At 36.7% G+C, this 18,178-nt stretch overlaps 2 protein-coding genes across 2 annotated transcripts; both read right to left on the reverse strand.

The window, feature by feature from the left end:
* Positions 1-592: 592 nt before the first annotated feature.
* On the reverse strand, positions 593-16,013 carry smc2 (structural maintenance of chromosomes 2). The gene is made up of 24 exons (XM_084105709.1): positions 15,716-16,013; positions 15,265-15,414; positions 15,061-15,183; positions 14,726-14,764; positions 14,500-14,610; positions 14,353-14,397; positions 13,742-13,975; positions 12,188-12,337; positions 9,349-9,582; positions 8,604-8,763; positions 8,340-8,457; positions 8,077-8,215; positions 7,318-7,437; positions 7,006-7,210; positions 5,873-6,008; positions 5,644-5,768; positions 5,317-5,510; positions 3,141-3,284; positions 2,859-3,053; positions 2,581-2,781; positions 1,841-1,957; positions 1,582-1,742; positions 1,240-1,387; positions 593-1,111 (listed from the first exon to the last, which is right to left on the reverse strand). Exons 1-24 carry the CDS (start codon positions 15,881-15,883, stop codon positions 929-931), a joined length of 3,600 nt encoding a protein of 1,199 aa, XP_083961835.1. The 5' UTR covers positions 15,884-16,013; the 3' UTR covers positions 593-928.
* Positions 16,014-16,127: 114 nt separating this feature from the next.
* Positions 16,128-18,178, reverse strand: exoc1l (exocyst complex component 1 like). The gene is made up of 3 exons (XM_084106922.1): positions 18,021-18,178; positions 17,656-17,819; positions 16,128-17,455 (listed from the first exon to the last, which is right to left on the reverse strand). The coding sequence occupies exons 1-3, from the start codon at positions 18,139-18,141 to the stop codon at positions 17,192-17,194; spliced, it is 549 nt and encodes a 182-aa protein (XP_083963048.1). The 5' UTR covers positions 18,142-18,178; the 3' UTR covers positions 16,128-17,191.

The following is an 18,178-nucleotide window of genomic DNA, read 5'->3' on the forward strand; positions in this document are numbered from 1 at the left end:
TGTTCCAAACCTGTATGACTTTCTTTCTTCTGCTGAACACAAAAGAAGATATTTTGAAGAAAGTCGGTAACCAAATGTCTGATGGACCCCATTGACTTCCATAGTAGGGAAAAAAAAATACTATGGAAGTCAATGGGGACCAGCAACTGTTTAATTACCAACCTTCTTTAAAATATCTTCTTTTGTGTTCAACAGAAGAAAAAGTCATACAGGTTTGGAACAACTTGAGGGAGAGTAAATGATCACAGAATTTTCATTTTTGGGTGAACTATCCCTTTAAATTTACAATTAGACAGGATTTCATTTGTATAAATGTGTGCATATGTATATATATGTGTGTGTATATGTATGTATGTATATATATATATATATATAAATGAATGATAGAATAGTGGTCTAATTTTTATATATATATACACACACACATACTCATGTGTAAATTAAACCACTATTCTATGACATCAAATACACTACTTAGCAAAGATAGACCTAATTATTTTTAATGGGAACCAAACTGTAATCAATTATCTTAAATGTACAATTAGGCATGATGTCATTTTGGTTTAATTTCTGAAACCACAACTCTTTTTTTGACAAGTTTTATTTTTACAAAACTAGCTGTAAAGTTTGAAAAGGCAAGTCATCCTACAAACAAACATAATGAAAGCGTATAGTATACAGAGAGAGAAAACAGACTCAGTAAAAAACAGCAGGATTAAAAAGCAGCATAGCAACTACACTCCACAATGTAAATAATACAACAGCGTTTTAAAATAAGTAATGGAAAGAGGTGATTTACAGAGCCATTTCTCACGCATTAGATGCACAAATCAGAGGTGTCCAAAAAGCTTTTAGTACTGACAATTTTAAATATTCCATTTCATTTTCTCAACTGAAAGTAATAAAAGCTTAAATAGAGAAAGTGTGTTTAGCTGGCCAGTATCTGTCGCTGGCGTTTGTCCTTAGCTTTCTCCTGTGTGCGCTGGGCCAAAACTTTTCCCTCATGCGTTTGAGCTGTGCGAGTGACCGCGGAGATGCCGTCCACAAATTTGGTCTTGAAGAGCACGTTTGCATTGGTGAACATTCCATCTTTCAGAGACACCACCACAAACTGCAAAGAATAAAAATGGCTCATTCAGTTTCTGTTCAAATACAGTCATGTTATAGCTGTGTATTACTGATGCGCTGGAAAACTAACGTATAGCTCATTTCGACATTCATTTTGAGCACGTGTATTACCTGTGAGTGTGTAAAGTGTGTCCTCAGCATCTGTCCGATGTTTTGCGTGTGTGAGAGATCAAGAGCAGCATCCACTTCATCCAGGATGTAAATGGGAGCGGGTTTGAACAGCAACATAGCTAAAATTAGAGAGAGCGCCACCAGAGACCTGAAACAAATGCATCAGGTGATCAATGGGCAGCACATGTACTGGGAAATAAGCAGTAATAGGCTCAGTCCACGATCTGATGCTCTAATGGATCTGTGGCCGAGAAATGGTGACCTGGAGAGCCATAACCAAAATAGCTATTGATTCCAGGAGCGATATGCCACTTTTAGCAAAAGTGTTATGCAAAGGCTGACCTTTGACCCCCGCTGAGCTCTGTTAAGTTCTCTTTCCAGGTTTTCCCTAGAGCCACTTTAAACTCCAACCCATCCAGGACACCACACCCCTCGGGTGGAGCCAAACGGGCATTTGCACCAGGCAACAAGGTGGAGAATATAGAGCCAAAATCCTTGTTCACCTGCAATTACACAGACTGTACTGAACCGGATGCAATATGATTCTTTTATCTTTTTCTTACTAGTTGTGACCAATTAATTTGTCAAATTTGTATTTTACCTTCTGCCATGCCACATTGAGTGCCTCATTCTTCTTCTGGTCCAACTCTTCAATCGTTTCCAGGATTTTGGCTTTATCATTCTCAACAATTCTCTTTTTCTTCTTCAGATCATTGTACTGAAAGAAGGCAGACAAATAACACAAAAAGTATAAGAATTAATAATTACAATCATTAATAATGATAATGGTTACTACTACTACTACTACTACTACTACTACTACTACTACTACTACTACTACTACTACTACTACTACTACTACTACTACTACTACTACTACTACTACTACTACTACTACTACTACTACTACTACTACTACTACTACTACTACTACTACTACTACTACTACTAAATACCAGAGCTGTAATGGTCAAATATCCAAAACATCCATGAACACCACCACAAAATAATAATAATAAAATGACTGCTATCAAAGGAATAAATTACTTTAAATTACACTGAAATAGAAAAAAGTTGTTTTAAATTTTTATATTTCACAGGCTACAAATCAAATTCAGCCTTGGTGAGCATGAAACTTCTTTCAAAAAATAGACAAAATAGTGAATATACAAGATATATATATATATATAAAATATGCTTTGTTGTATTAGTACTAAAAAATATCTGGAGACCCAGGCATGTTCTTTAGATTTACCTCTGCACTTTTACTTTCATCTACGTTTAACGTATTCTTGTACTAACATCTTTTACAGCAGTCACTAAAGAGGACAAAGGTCATACCCTCTCCTCAGCCTCACTGAGCATGTTCATGGCTCTGCGGTTGACGTTTCTCTCCAGCTTGTCTTTATTCTCCTCGAGTCTCTTCAGCCTCTGTCCAGCCTCTTTGGGATTGTTGGTCTTGAAATCGTAGGCAGTGTTAGGTTGACCGAAGAGATGCTTCTCAGAGGAAATCCAGTCATTCTCAGCTAACATGCGGGCCACCTGAACACAAGCAAACATTACACACAGTCTAATCAGCAACACACTAGTCTCTATTGGTACCATTCACTTCCTCTGACCTTGGCTGTGGCATCTGCGCTGTCTTTCTTGTGTTTGCTGATGTTGTGTTCCAGCTCTTTGATTTTGAGCTGGGCGTCATTGTTTTGTTCTCTGAGACGGTTTGCTTCTCCGGTCTTTCCTTTAATCTCTCTCTCCTGTCCCAAAATCACCTCTTTCTGCTTGGACAGCTGCTCCTGTGCAACACGCACTGCTTCCTAAACACACAAAGTGTGAGTTAACATATGGCACAGAAACGCATAACCTATAAGGGACATCTTTGTAAGGCAACTGTAGTTCTTTACCTTACTGGCCAAAACTTCAGTGGACATGGTGTCGATCTGCTCCTGTATGGCTTTGAGAGCTTCATCTACAGCTTGAATCTGCTGCTCATATCCAGTCTGTTCTCTCTTCAGCTCCTCCAACTCCAGAGCTACAGCATCTGCCTCCTACAGAAAGAAAGAAAGAAAAAGTTTCAACACCTAAAACACTATGGTCCGGTTTCACCAACAGGGCTTAGATTAAGCCAGGATTAGGCCTTAGTTTAATAAGGACAATAAAGTAGCTTTTATAAACGTTCCTTAGAAAAAAAAAACATTATTGGTGTGCATCTTGAGACAAAACAATGACTCTGACATATTATAAGATATGCCAGTGCAAGTTGCATCTACCTTGTCTGTGAAACCGGGGAAAAGAGTCTGTTTAAACCACAGAATTCCCACACCTTTTGTCTAATGTATCCTTACAACTTTTGCAGTCATTCATGATTACTGAATAAGGACTTTTTAGAGACTGATCTTACAAAGAGCAACTTAAAATATTTCATGGGCTAGAGAGAAAAAAAATCCCCTGATGATTCTGTTTTCCATGACTATCAGAACCCATTTAAGATAAAAATAAACTCAGATTAGATCTAAAAAAATGAACTTCAGTGATCAAAAGTCTGCTCCTAAATGTTTTATTTTTTTCAAGAAATATGTCACAATCCCTATTCAGATGGTAATTGTTTCTCAAGGGGATGTCTGTTTAAAAAAAATTGAATGACTCCTCATGCGTTTAAATTTAATCAGTGGAGGAACGAGTTCTGTAATCCTGCACTTCTCACGTGGTTATTGACATTTAGAACAATACAATTTCCTTGACTACTCTGACACTAGTGGATGAAAACTGAACAGAGCTGGATGATGTCATCACTGTTTTCTCCAGAGCTGAACTGAACTCGTTCCATAATTGATGACCTTTACACAGTTATTGAACCGAAATGAATCAACACTGAACTGATTTCACCTAAATAATGACTGTTTACTATTGTCTTTTTAGAGCTGCTTTACAGCAGAATTGAAGTTTGTTTGCAGAATTTCCTGTTCATCACTGTAAAGCTGCTTTGAAACAATCTGCATTGTATAAAGCGCTATTTAAATAAAGGTGACTTGACAAATTTAATAACAGGAAAATAATATGTATTATTTATTCATTTAAATATCCTATTTAATAATAAAAAGGACAAATGTTTAAATGTTTTTTCTCTTGCTTTTTTCTCTCTCCTATACTATGGATGTCATTTTAAAAAGGTGGAAGTTAGCAGAAATAAGTTAACAACATCATTTACATAACGAAATATTGCAAATATCCATAAAAACCTGGCTGCTTTGTCAACTAGTGAAACGATTTGTTGTGCAAGCCCCAATTTATATCAATTGTATATAATGCATATTTTAAAATTGTATTGCATATCTGTTGCTACTATAATAATGGCCCATTTCAAAAGTTTGCATCATTTTTTTTTTTTTTTTTAAGATCCCACTTGCTGTAGTTGAACGGGGATTTAATATTATTCTTGTACATGGTTTCCAGAATTTGAGTAATAAAAGTCTCTATATTTGCAATGCATGTACATTACAACAGAACGCAACAGTTACCGACCGTATGGTTCTTGTGAAAAAGGATTTACAAAAAGTCTTTTAGATTGATCCCTTCATGTAAACTCAGAGATATTGTTTCAGACTGCAATTAAAAGCGCACACACACACATTCTTGTACATATATCTTTATGAGGACATTCATTGACACAATGCAATCTCTAGCCGCTTACCCTAACCTTACCCATCACAACTAAGTGCCTAACCCGACCCCTTACCCTTAACCTCATTATAACCTTATCCTTGATCCTCAAACAGGCCTTTACAGGGGTCTCAGAAAGTGAGGACCGGCCAAAATGTCCTCACTTTACTCTCTTTGTCCCCACTCCAATGGTCAAAAACTCAAACTGGTCCTCACAAAGATAGTTGTACAAGTACACACACACACACACACACGATTTGGCTAGGAATTTTCACATGGGTGGTGGGAGAAAAACACGGAAAATCTGGATTCAGACAGCAACAAAATCACAGACTAGTCCCTGTAAACATTGAAAATACCTTGCGTCCCCATGAAAAAAACAACTGCCATGTGAATATGGCTATAGTAAACGCAAAGTACCTGCTGTTTCTCTTTCAGTCTCTTGTTGAAGGCATCTGCCTTACTCTTGGCCTGGTTGAGCTTCTGCTGGGCTGCTTTAAGTTCTTTCTCTCTCTCAGCCTCAGCGTTTTTCATCTTGTTCTCCAGAACTTTGTACTTCTCCTCCGCCTTCCTCTGAACCTCTTTTGTCGTCTGTAGTGTTTCCTCACACTCCTCTAAAGAAACGGAGTACCAGGATGGTTAACGAACAGTGAAACCAACATTTAATCCTATTGTGTAGCTATACAGAGCCCTGACTTCAGCATGAGAACTAGCGCCATTTTGGCAAAAAGGGGTATTTATGTGTACCGATGGTCTTGCGCAGGTTCTCCAGCTCCTCCTGTTGTTTATGGAAGGAGCTCTGCTGAAGTTTGGTCTCGAGGATCCGAGCCTCCTCAGTCTTCAGGTCTAACTGCTGCTTGAGCTGACGATATCTGAAGGAGAAAAAAAAAAAAACGTTTTAGTCTTCCACCTTGTACTTTTGTTCTGATTGGTCAGTGAGGATTTTTAAGAGGTTATCTAATGGACAGAGGCTCACTTCTCAGCTGTTCCCTTGAGGCTGCTGAGCTCAGACTCCACTGCGGTGAGTTCTGCTTCTTTAGTCCTCAGACTGTCCTGAATGTCCTTCACCTCAGCCAGTTTAGACAGGACGGAGGCCGTCTGAGCACGTGCACCTACACACACATACACATAACAGTTATTAGAGAACACCATGGTCTACTTTGACTTGGAAATGTTTGCAGACTGTAATTTAATCTGTCTTCTGGATAAAAACCCCACAGAATGGTCCACCAATATACATTTTTTTATTGGCTGATGCCAAAAGTGATAGCTTGAAAGAATGGGAGACCAGTGTAATGGTGACATTTACATTGTACGATTTAATGAGAGCAAAGATGCATCTTTGAACAATCCTGTAGCTCAAACTGTAGAAGGTTTAATTCCCAGGGTATGCATGAACTGATAAAATGTAAGATTACCTAATAATGTGATAAATCATCATCTAAAAAAATAAAAATAAAAAATAGAACAAAGCAGAGCCAAACTGCAACCCACAGAACTCTAAAACTCCATTAAAAATTTAATTATCATGGGTGAATCTCACAAAATCCATTAAGAAACAGGTAATAATCAGTGTTGATGTTAACTAAAACTATTAAAAATCATTTTGGTAATTGAAAAATAAAATATAAATATTTCATTTATTTACCAAGGCAGCAATTAGTACCAAGTACTAAAATAAGTACTAAAAATTAAAATAAATTATAGCTTTAAAAGATTTTAAAAAATCCTAAAAATGACAAAAGCACATAACAAAATTAGTAAAATTGAAAATATTAAAATAAAATCTAATTGAAAAAATAAAAATAAATAAATACTATAATAGTATATAAAATACAGGTCATAATTGCCTTCATAATCGAAAGAAAAAAATATTCAAGAAGCTTATTTTTAAAGATTTCGTAAAAATTATTTTACATTCATTCTCATCAAAATCAGGAGAGAGAAAAAAAAAAAGTCTGATTTATGGTAATTTGGAATTTTGGTGAAATCATATCCCAGAACAAATAGTTAAGAGTTATAACTTAGTAATTAATAACAGGTTTAAATACTTTTGTGAGGGTCTGTGATGTATCTCATGCAGTTACAGACATTTTCACACATACAAACCTCCTGTTAATGTTCCCTGAGGATCAAACACGTCTCCTCCAAGCGTAACTGTTTTGGTGCTCACACCTTTGTCAAAGGCAACTCTTTTAGCATTATCCAAACTGTCACAAACCAGCGTCGTGCCAAAAACATACTCCATGGCCTTCCTCAACTCCGATTCATAACCTACCAATGACAAAGCCGTATGCACGTTATCTGGCCCAACCTGCAACACAGAACAAATGGGTTTCCTTTCATTAAACAAAATCCTGTGGAGCATATTTCAAACAAATCATAATCAAATCAACAACAGCTCAATAGCAGAGCTCTCACCAAGTTTTTGGCAGCGCGCACTACATTGTCATTGAGGGTACGTGCTGAGATTTTGTTTAGAGGAATGATGGTGTATCTGCGTCTCAGTTCACCCTTTTCCAGAATCTTTTTTCCAGTAACCTGCAAATAGTCAAGTTTAAAATCAAAACATAATTTTGCTAGGTAATAACAAACTACCATTCAAAAGTCTGCAGTCTGTAGGATTTTTAAAATGCTTTTGAAAGAAGTCTCTTATGATCACCAAAGCTGCATTTATTTAATTAAATATACAGTAAAAAGAAAACATAATATGTAAAATATCATTATAATTTAAAATAACCGTTTTCAACTTTCCATATGTTTTAAACTGTAATTTATTCCGGTGATGGCAAAGCTGAATTTTCAGTATCCATTACTGCAGTGTCACATGATCCTTCAGAAATCATTGTAATGTACTGACTTGGTGCTCAATAAACATTTCTTATTATTATCAATGTTGAGAACACTGCTTATTTTTTGTGGAGACCAATTTTCAGGATAAATGTAATAATGTTCAAACAGCAATTATATAAAACAGAAATCTTTTGTAACATTATAAATGTCTTTACTGACACTGATGAATGTGTGACAGGAGGAGTGAGACAGCTCTCAGATTTCATCAAAAATATCTTAATTTGTGTTTTGAAGATGAACGAAAGTCTTAGGGGGTTGGAACAACATGAGGGTGAGTAATTACTGACAGAATTTTTGGGTGAACTAACCCTTTAAAGGAAGACTTACCTCGTTGTCGACCACTACGTTATAGAGTCGACCACCTGCGACCACCTCCAGGGCTGTAGCGTTTGACACATCAGTTACAGTGAAAAGATTTGCCACCAAACCCTTCACCTTACTGCGGTCCCAGCTCCTCTCTGGATCCCTACACACACACACACACACACACACACATTAGATTCACTGTTGTAATGTTTTGCTAAATGAATGAAGTGTATGAATGCCACTTAAGCAATGAGTCTAGATGAAAATGGCCTGCATGTTCTCACGTGTATTCGAAGCGCAGGTTGGGGAATTGTCCCATAAGGGACTCGTAGGTTTCCCTGAGCTGATTGACGTCCCGTGAAAACTGCCTCTTCTGCTCCAACAGACGATCCTCTCGTCCATCTGAAAAGTCAATCTACTTTTTAAAGTGTTTTAGACTTAAAAAAGGACTCATCTATTAATTAAATTCTGAATTAAATTTAATCTGAATTCAATCTGAGTTTACAATTCACATTCAGCCTACAATCACATTCAATATGTTTTAGTACCCTCATAGTTGAGTTTCTTCATTTCAGCCTGTAGTTTTTCTATGGATTTGTTCACAGCCTCAAATGTGTCCTGGTCTTTTTTGTAGCCACTGTCCATCTTCTTGACCTGAGCCTGTTTAGACTTCAGCTCCTGCTGAGCGTGTTTCAGTTTCATCTGAGCCTAAAACACAGAACAGAGACATCAACAATCACTTTTAAAAATATATATAATATCATATATACACAACTCAATTTTATTTTGCCAGGATGCATTAAACTGATCAAAAGTGAAAGTAAAAACATTTATTATAATGTAACATTTATATTTCAAATAAATGCTGTTCTTAAGAACTTTCTATTCATCAAATAATAATCCTTTTTTTATTTTTTTATTTAGCAGCACAACTGTTTACAATCATGTGACTCTGCAGACTGGAGTAATGATGCTGAAAATTCAGCTTTGCCATCACAGGAATAAATTACATTGTAAAATATATATATTAAAAAAATAGAATAATTAATTTGAACTGTAACAATATTCATGTTTTTATTGTATTTTGATTTATTATTTTGAGTATTAAAATACTTTTCAAAAATATTAAAACATCTTATCAACCCCAAATTATTTCTTGGGACATTATTAATAAGAGTAATAATACAGCACGGACAGTGAATGAAGTTTATGAAGTATATAGTGTGGACAAACATTCCCACATCACTGTGATTACTGGACTTGTTGAAAGTTTTTAAATGTTAAATAGGTCACCTGTTTGGCCTCTGTCTCAGCTTTACTTATGTCATTCTTGCAGGTCATCATCTGGCCACTAAGTGTGGCTTCAGCTCCATCCTCATTGGCAGAGAGACCAGCAGACACTGCCTTAAAATGCTGCTGAGCCACCTCCAGTGCTTCTGCATCCTTCTGCCCCTCCTCCTGCACGGCCTTCAGCCGCTCCATCGCTTTGGCAACCTCCACTTCCTTAGCTGACATCATCTTTTTATCCTAGTTCAAACAAAGTTAACATTTAAATAATTTTAATAAATAAACATTAAAGGGGTGGTATAATGCCCTTTTAACAAGATGTGTATAGTTTGAGCTCAAAATGCCCCACAGATATTTTTATATAGCATGTTAAAATTGTAAATTTTTGAGGGTGAGAAAAAACGCAACGTTTTGTGTGTTCCTTTAAATGCAAATGAGCAGCTGCTCCCAGCACAGAGGGCGGAGCTTCAACAGCTTACACTCACACAGACATGCACTGAAAATTTCTAAAACTTTTAGCCTTTTATGTTCAAACTGGATTCAGACAATGATGGAGAGACTCAAGAAGAGGAGACAACATGTTGCAAGAATGCAACAGGACGTTTCTGAAAGGTTAGTTGATGAATTTATGTAGCTTATGTGTAGTTATCTTCTAGTCATTGATTAGCATAATATTCTGTCTTGATAATCTATAAATCATGTTCCGGGGGCGGGGTTTATGTAAATTTTAGGGTCCATACCAGCCGTTTATTGTAGTCCTTAAAAAAATATTTCTTTAAAAGCAAATATCTCCCTTTGCTTTGAACTTTTAGCATTGTAACTTTGCAGATGTTGTTTATGCTCAAACGGCAACATTACACACTAACTAAAGTTAGAAAAGTGAAATCATAATCAACCACCCCTTTAAAAAAGAAAAAAATATTGTTTTGTCAAAATCTTGATTTTTATCACAATACTTTAAAATATAGACCCCACCCCACAGGATAAATTCATTTATTTTATTTATGTTATTAGTTCTTTTTCATTTTATTTTAGTTGAATTTTTAAAGGGGACCTATTATGCAAAAAAAATTATTATAAGGTGTTTGAACACAGATGTATGTCTACAGTGTGTGTAAAAACCAGCCTATAATTATAAAAATCCACCCAATACTTTTTTTTTTTAAATCCCCATAAATAATAAACAATCTCTCCAAACATGTGGTTTCAGATTTCCCCCTACTCTTGCGTAAGAGTAGGGAAGCCCCGGCCATGACCGGTGACAATCTGCCCTTTTAGGATAGATCCCGCCCTGAGTGAGCCACAGTGACAGCAGTCGCCATCTGGGTTTACTCGCTGTAGCAGCTGGGGATACACAATGTCTGTTCCAAAAAACATTATGTTCTGTTGTTGGATGTACCAACGAACATAAGAGCCTCCATAGACTCCCGGCACCTGAGTCACTGAGGACACCGTGGTTGAAGTTGTTAAGTTGATCAAATGTTCGTGATCCAGTCCCCGGAGCGATACTGGTCACGGGAGCAATGAAATGGAGAGCACGCACTTTATTACAATTCATCAGAGTTGTTTTACGGATATAAAGTTTACCAGTTTATTAACCACTCCCTGAAAAGGCATAAAGTCTGTATATATTTGTTTACTGTTAGTTGTAACGAGTGGTTTTGTGTAAGTCGCTGTGATGATGATGAAAGGGGGAGAGACTTTAATGCACACTTTTTTGTACTGTTTTATTCAGCTCTTACAGTGATTTTCTGGAGTAAAACGGACGCTTCATGTTTTGTGTGAAGTACAATAAACGTCATAAAACTGTTGTACCCTGGAAATGGAGTTCTCGCGAGAGCACAAGTTGAATTTTCTCAGCGAGTTTACTCTGGCGTCGAGTAATGATGCTCATTAAATATGCCCTTGTATCCGAGCTGCACCAATCACATCGGGTTATCTGATATAGGCGAGCTAAACAGATGATGACAGCGCTGTGACGTCGAAGTCATTAGTAAACATTGCAAGATGGCTATGGATGAATACCAGTTGTTTGAAACGGCTTTGGGCGCTACAATGAACGAGGTAGACTTGGCTTTTTATCTAAAATAGGAACAGTTAGACACAGCTCGAATCTTTTGCAAGAAGGGAGTTTTTTCTGTTTTGTCGACAGTATACGGCAAGAGTCTAATCTACAGTTAGCTCCGCTGGTAGCTAAGAGCGTATGGGGCTTGTTGTGACTGGTCGTAGTGTTATCCAATAGCGTGCAGTGAGATTTTCAAATGCATGCTTGGTGCCGCCCCTCGAGCGGGCCGATTTTCATTAGTCGATGCCAGACCATTAATCTTTCAGATTTAGGTCTGGATTTCCAGGCTAACAGGCTTGTACTAATAGTGGATAAAAGCAAAATGACAGCATAAGTTATAACTGTAATTAAACTAAACTATACCTGCTCTATCTCCATACAGCATATAATGTATTCTCTGGCTCTGTATGCATCATTGTTCCAGTTGACTCCAGTTCAAACTGAACACCGCTAGTACAGTTTCTGACGTTATTGCATGAGATCTGTTTTGTTGCCACCAGAGCAAGAGCTCTTGAAGCAACAGCTCATTTTTTTTTTATTTAAAAAAACACACACATAAACGGCTCATTTTTGCTCACCCCAAAAAAGTGGCCATTTTAACACGCTATAAAAAATTATCTGTGGGGTATTTTGAGCTAAAACTTCACATACACACTCCAGGGACATCAGAGACTTTACATCTCTTAAAAAGGGGCATAATTGGTCCCCTTTAAACTTAATTTATTTGTAATAATTTGAATTACATACAGTTTCACCAGTATTTTTATAAAAAATGTTTACCTCCTCCATGTTTTTGACCAGCTCTTTTCTCTTCTTGGTCTCATCTTTCAGATTTTGCTTCTTCAGGTCAAGAGCGCTTTGGGCCTTTGTGTCCACTCTCTGTACTTCAGACAGGGTCTCTTCCAGAGTCTTCAACACCCCCCCAACCTCCTAGAGAGACAGACACAGATATGAGACATACTAATGGAATACAACAGGAGACAGAACCATTCAATCAATCAACCGCACACTTTTCTAACAGGTATCAATTTGCATCATAAAATATTCAAAAATCATTTCCCGTACAAATAATTTAATACTTTTTGCCAGTCCATTACCCACTATCCTTACCTCTATCACAGACATTCAGTCTCCACAGGACAAATACTCGATTGCCAAACCTGTTCAGGTAAACGAAAACCTACCTGTTTAGATCATAGGTCACCAAACCATTTAGCAGACTGCGGTCCACATCTGGACTGTGAATGGGTTTCATTAGGACCGCAAATCATTTCTAATAAATTAGTGACAGTTTTCCTCTCTACACAGAACATTTAAACCATCTTTACTCTGCAAAAGCTACACAGCAGATGAAGCTGCAGATTTGCAAGATACAGTTTGGTAATAGTCATTTTGACATGCTTTCTTATGATTAGAACTGTGATTGATTGCATTTATTATTTTAAGTGAAAGCGCAAACATAATTTCAATCACCATTTCACATTTAGTTTTAGATTTTAGATGGTTTATTCTTAGATGTATAGTATATTAATAGCGGGAGAGGCGAGACATAGTGAGCACCTTGTCTGGCTTGTCTGTGTAAGAGATCCATTGAAATCCATATCACAAATTTAAAATAACATTTTTCTATTGTAATGCACTTTAAAATGTAATTTATTCCAGTTATAGAATTTCAGCAACTTTTCCCAGTCTTTAGTTACGTGATCCTTCAAAAATCATTCTAAGATGCAGATTTGCTGCTCAAGAAACATTTCTTCTTATCAAAAAAATTTAAATAAATATTAAAAATATTTTTGTGGAAACTGAACTTTTTTCAGGATTCTTTGATGAATTGAGAGTTCTAAACTAATTTCTTTCAAAAACACAAAAATATTACCTAACCCATACTTCTGAACGTAGTGTGTTTCTAATATGGTATTAAAAAATGTAAACATTAAAGACTACACTTACAGTTCTAACAGTATTATAGTTAATATATAATGTGGCTTCAGATAAATATTAATAATGATTAACTGATCTAGATGAATAACTTAAGTGACCCATTTTGGGTTAAAAACGGCTTATTTTGATGAAAACCGAGCAGTTCACATCCCTCAATAAATCATAAGCCATTCAAGTTTCACCAGCCCCACTTTAAACTCTTTGACTGAGTCTTGTAGCACACTAATCAGAAAGCAGGAGTCACTTCTCCATCACTCATCCATGGATATCTTTCCATTTCTCAAGATCACAGCATCTTATATAGTTTGGGTGTGAGCCCCTTAAAGCTGAAATCATCCCTGTTGCTCCTGTTCTCAGATCAGTGTAACCCAGACTGTCTGCTCTGCTGCTCACCTTGTCCCTCTTGCGCTCCAACTCCTGTATCTCCGCGCTCAGCTCCTTCACTTTGGCCTCGTTCTGTCTCATGTTCTCCTGCAGCTGCGCGATGGAGGTCTGCATCTCCTGCAGTTCTTCAGTAGACTTCAGCTTGGTTTCCTCGGCGCACACAAACAGGTACGCCACATATAGTCGACTCAAGTGCTCGATCTCACGCATGAGCTTCTGGTACTCCAGATAGGATGCACGTTCCTAAGAAGCAAGGGAGAAGGATAGGATATGACAAAAAAATAAGTATATATTGCACAAGTTATATGAACTTTGTCAACAGTAAGGAACTGAAGCTGGTAGAAAACTTCAATGATAAACAAAATAATGTTCAGCAGCACAAAGAAACAGAGGCGCACAGTAATGTATAGCCTTTATATTATTTATAGATGACATTATTTATTATTAATAAATCTATAATGTAATCTAATATAAACAAATTAAATTATAAAGTTAACTATTAACTATTATTCCGTTTAAAATGTCTTTTGGGTTTTACAGAACAAAAAAACGAGGATTTTTAAAAAACAAAACAATTGTTTTTTAATTTTAGATTTTTTTTTTTTTTTTTAAACACATACCTCCTTCAGTTTATCCATAGCGGGCGTGATCTCCTCATCCAGGATCTATCACACACACACACAAAGGCCATATCTGAGATGAAATTGACATCATTCCAATTGTTGGGTCATTTAAATAAAAATTTATATTTAAATACATGTACATACAGTCTGAATCTCTTTGAGCTTGGCATCTTTCTTCTCAATAGTTTTCTGAGCACCGATCTTCTTGCACTCATACATTCTGGTACCTGCCGCTTCCTCAATCATGGCGAGAATCTATAGATAAAAACACGGCATAATTAAAAAAAAAGAAAAATCACATAAGAAAAGAAAACTATAAACTTGCATCCAAGACACTGGATGTTTGTGTCACTTCATCCATCAATCTCACCTCAGGAGGCTTCATGTTTAAAACCTTGGTGATTCTCCCCTGAAATAAACATAAAATTAGAGTTACTGGGAATGTGAACCCTAACTACAACTGAATCAGGAAATCCAAATAAAAATTGGTCTTAAAATCAACATGAAATCAAAATTGACACTATTTACTTGTGAAGTGTTTCAGACGGAAAATTGTCACATTACACAAGTAAAATAAGTTGCAAACAGCCATTCACATTCATTTTTAAATGAAAGTCCTGTGGTTAAGAATATGAATATGCAATACTTTTACAAAAATCTTATTAGGTCACATAAATTCCTAGATGGGTGTATTATGGTTGTTACCTGCATGATCAGAAAGTGAGGGTTGTTGACATTCAAGCCAACTGAACAAAACAGATCCTGGACTCGCAGATTGTTTGCGTTCACGCCGTTGATGAGGTACTTGTTTCGTCCACCTATGACCACCTGCACACAACAGCATCACACGCTTTGTTATTACTGTCTCTTTGATGCCATCTCTGAAATCAGTGATCTCTGGCCGAATACCTGTCGTGTGATGGTAATCTCATCATGGGTCTCAAAACCAAGGGGACTCTGTTTCTTGTTGGAGTTGTCGAAAGTAATGGACACAGTTGCCTTGGTGATTCCAGCCAGGCCATTTTTGTACACTAGATCTTGGAGATTAGTGGCACGAACCTACAATGTTTGACAAACCAAAACAAGCAGTATTACAGCTTTTGAACTCTGCAACTCACATCCAACACACATTTATTAAACATAAATGCTCTCTCTGTTTCTTATAAAAAGATATCTCATATATTCTGTTTAACTTTTATTTAAGGTTCTTGTTGTCATACAAGTGATTTATAAAATAGGCTAGAGCAATCAGAAATATAGTTTTTTTTGTTTGATAAACAAAAATAAATAAACCAAAACTGCGCATTTATACATATGGCTACGTGTTAATAACAAATTAGTTGAATGTATTAAAACGCACCTGTGATAAGTTAGTTATTCCCAGCAGAAAGCAGATGGAATCGAGGATGTTTGACTTTCCACTGCCGTTCAGTCCAGTGATGGCGTTAAAAAACGGATCAAATCCGTTAATCTCCGTCCTTTCGGCGTAGGACTTGAAGCCCTCTAGTACAATAGACTTTATGTACATTTCGATCAATCACAGTACGATTAAAATATAATAACAACGCTATACGCCGCTATATTAAACGCGATAACAACTTCAAAGAACCTCTGCGTTGCTTTCAGGTCAACCATCCAAACTTGAAATTTGGCGCCAGGCGCGTTTCCGCTCCGCCGTTCAAAAAAAGGGAGAGATGTCAGTTACTAGTAAAACTACAAACAAAGAAATTCACTCGAATCCTTCATATGTTTAGACGAAATGTTAATTTTATTTTGATATAATGCATGGTCATTACAATCAAGGCATTGTTATTAAAATTGAATTCATTTATTCTTTTGATTCAGGCTATGTTTTAGCCACCCAATTGATGGACCCAAAACATTGAAGCGTGTATGACGTCGACAGGGCGGTTTAAGTGTCATTTCGTTCAAAAAGAGTGTGGTACTGTGCACATTTCAACTATTACATGATGTTATTATATTTTGATACACGACTCTATGGAATACACCCTGACTGGTCAATCGAGGCATTCTGCAATATTTTTGTGTAATGATCGCTAAACTAAATATTTCCTATATAGCCCGCTTTTTATTTTCACGTAATAAAATACCGATTAATTTAGTCAGTATCAGTATAGTGTGTACCCAGGGTTTATTTTTCAAAAATGGCAGCCTACATGTTATTAAAATGTCAGGTTTTAGTGGCCCACAATATTTGAGAGTCCTGGAGACCAAGCATAATGCATGCAGAGAATGAAAGCTATCGTGCACAGTTTCAAATATTCTGCTAATTCTCCAAATGTTTTATTTGTTAAAATTGAGGCGTAAATCATTTTTATGGATGCTTCGCAATGCTACTGCAATGTCATAATATTTTATTTTACAAAACGTAAAGCACAGCCCAGACGTTTCACCAGATGAGCTCGCATAAGATTATTAAAAGTGCATGCTGTAATATCCACAAGTTTGTCTCATAGTTTCACTTTTTACAATGATAAACCATATTGATATAGCTTGCTTAATATAGATTGATATAGCAGCTAAACATGCCAAAAATATGTCAAATGTAGCATTTATAACAGTTAATAAATACATTTAAATTCAAGGCACAGCATTGCTCATCAGAAACACCCTTTTGTGTTTGCATTTGCACAAGCACAAATTGGATTTCACCCACACTGTGGAGTTATGTTACACTTAGTGTAGGTCTAAGTGCTCAAAGCATAGCTAAGTGCTCAAAACACTTGGTCATGGTCTTTGTGCACTCCCAAAGGTTTACAGGTTACATTGAAATTATTATTTTTTTGGTCAACATCAAAAGTTTTGTCTGCTTTCTCTACAGAGGCACAGGACACAAGGAAAGACACACCAGATTAAAGGCATAGAAGCAGATCTGCGCAAGGACAACACAGTCACCACGATCTGAATACATTGGAGTGGGTTGAATGTACGTCAAGTCAAAGTTCTTGAGTTTTAGTGCCGTGTGGTGATGCTTCCTGCTCAGGGACAGCAGACAACGGGCCAACGTGTATTTCGCAGCACAGCTCACTGCTCTGACGGACCGCACAGAGTCGAAATGCATCAAGAAATAGGGATCATCCTAACACAGCAGAGAAATGCAAATTGAACATCTTTCAATGGAAAGAAATAGGCAACACTGTCTTCCTAATATAATATAGCACATCAAAGCAGTTATTTTGAAGTCTAGCTCATATTTAACTATATAATATGTTTTTCAAGCAGTTACGTAGCAGGTATAATCATAAATTAAAGGGGGATGAATGTTTGAACTCAACTCACTATATCTGGATCTCTACCGTCCAGAATCAGAAGGTCTTGCAGGGCCCAGATCTCTGTTCTCTCATAGCTGTCCTCCAGCCCACAGTGCTGCAGCTTCTTGGTATGTGAATGCTTAACTTTCCGACACAAGACCACTGAGATCTGAGCTTCTTTATCCTTAGATACTAAACACACATTGGTTCTAGTTTTTATTCTACCCCTTCATCAAACAAAGTAATATATTTTACAATTCTTACTCTTCACAAACAATATCTGATCGTGTCCCCAGATGACCCCACTGTTTTTTTTGTCTCAACTGTTATCTGATAGAAAATAGCGCATGCCACATCAAATAATTATGCACAAAATAAGGTGAATTTTCTTACTAGAAACACAGAGAAAATGCCGTCCCTGATGTCGCTCCTCTATTTCTATAAACTCCACCAGCTTCTGTCCCTCCGGTCGGAACAAGACTCTGTCCATCTCCTCCCTCAGCAGAGATGACATCTCAGGCAGAAAAAGTGAGAGAAAATTAATTTAAGTG

This window comes from Abramis brama (genome assembly GCF_963993115.1).
Source record: "Abramis brama genome assembly, chromosome: 2".
Taxonomy (NCBI): Eukaryota; Metazoa; Chordata; class Actinopteri; order Cypriniformes; family Leuciscidae; genus Abramis; species Abramis brama.

What these genes read in the sequence shown, in the direction of transcription:
- smc2 (XM_084105709.1), bottom strand. Translation starts at nt 15,883, where the DNA reads ATGTACATAAAGTCTATTGTACTAGAGGGCTTCAAGTCCTACGCCGAA. An exon ending in TGCGCGCTGCCAAAAACTTG is followed by an intron (nt 7,211 to 7,317) that starts GTGAGAGCTCTG and finishes TCTGTGTTGCAG; the next exon opens with GTTGGGCCAGATAACGTGCA. An exon ending in TCAGTGAGGCTGAGGAGAGG is followed by an intron (nt 1,958 to 2,580) that starts GTATGACCTTTG and finishes GCCTTCTTTCAG; the next exon opens with TACAATGATCTGAAGAAGAA.
- exoc1l (XM_084106922.1), bottom strand. Translation starts at nt 18,141, where the DNA reads ATGTCATCTCTGCTGAGGGAGGAGATGGACAGAGTCTTGTTCCGACCG. An exon ending in GCATTTTCTCTGTGTTTCTA is followed by an intron (nt 17,820 to 18,020) that starts GTAAGAAAATTC and finishes ATGTGTGTTTAG; the next exon opens with TATCTAAGGATAAAGAAGCT. An exon ending in ACGGTAGAGATCCAGATATA is followed by an intron (nt 17,456 to 17,655) that starts GTGAGTTGAGTT and finishes CTGCTGTGTTAG; the next exon opens with GATGATCCCTATTTCTTGAT.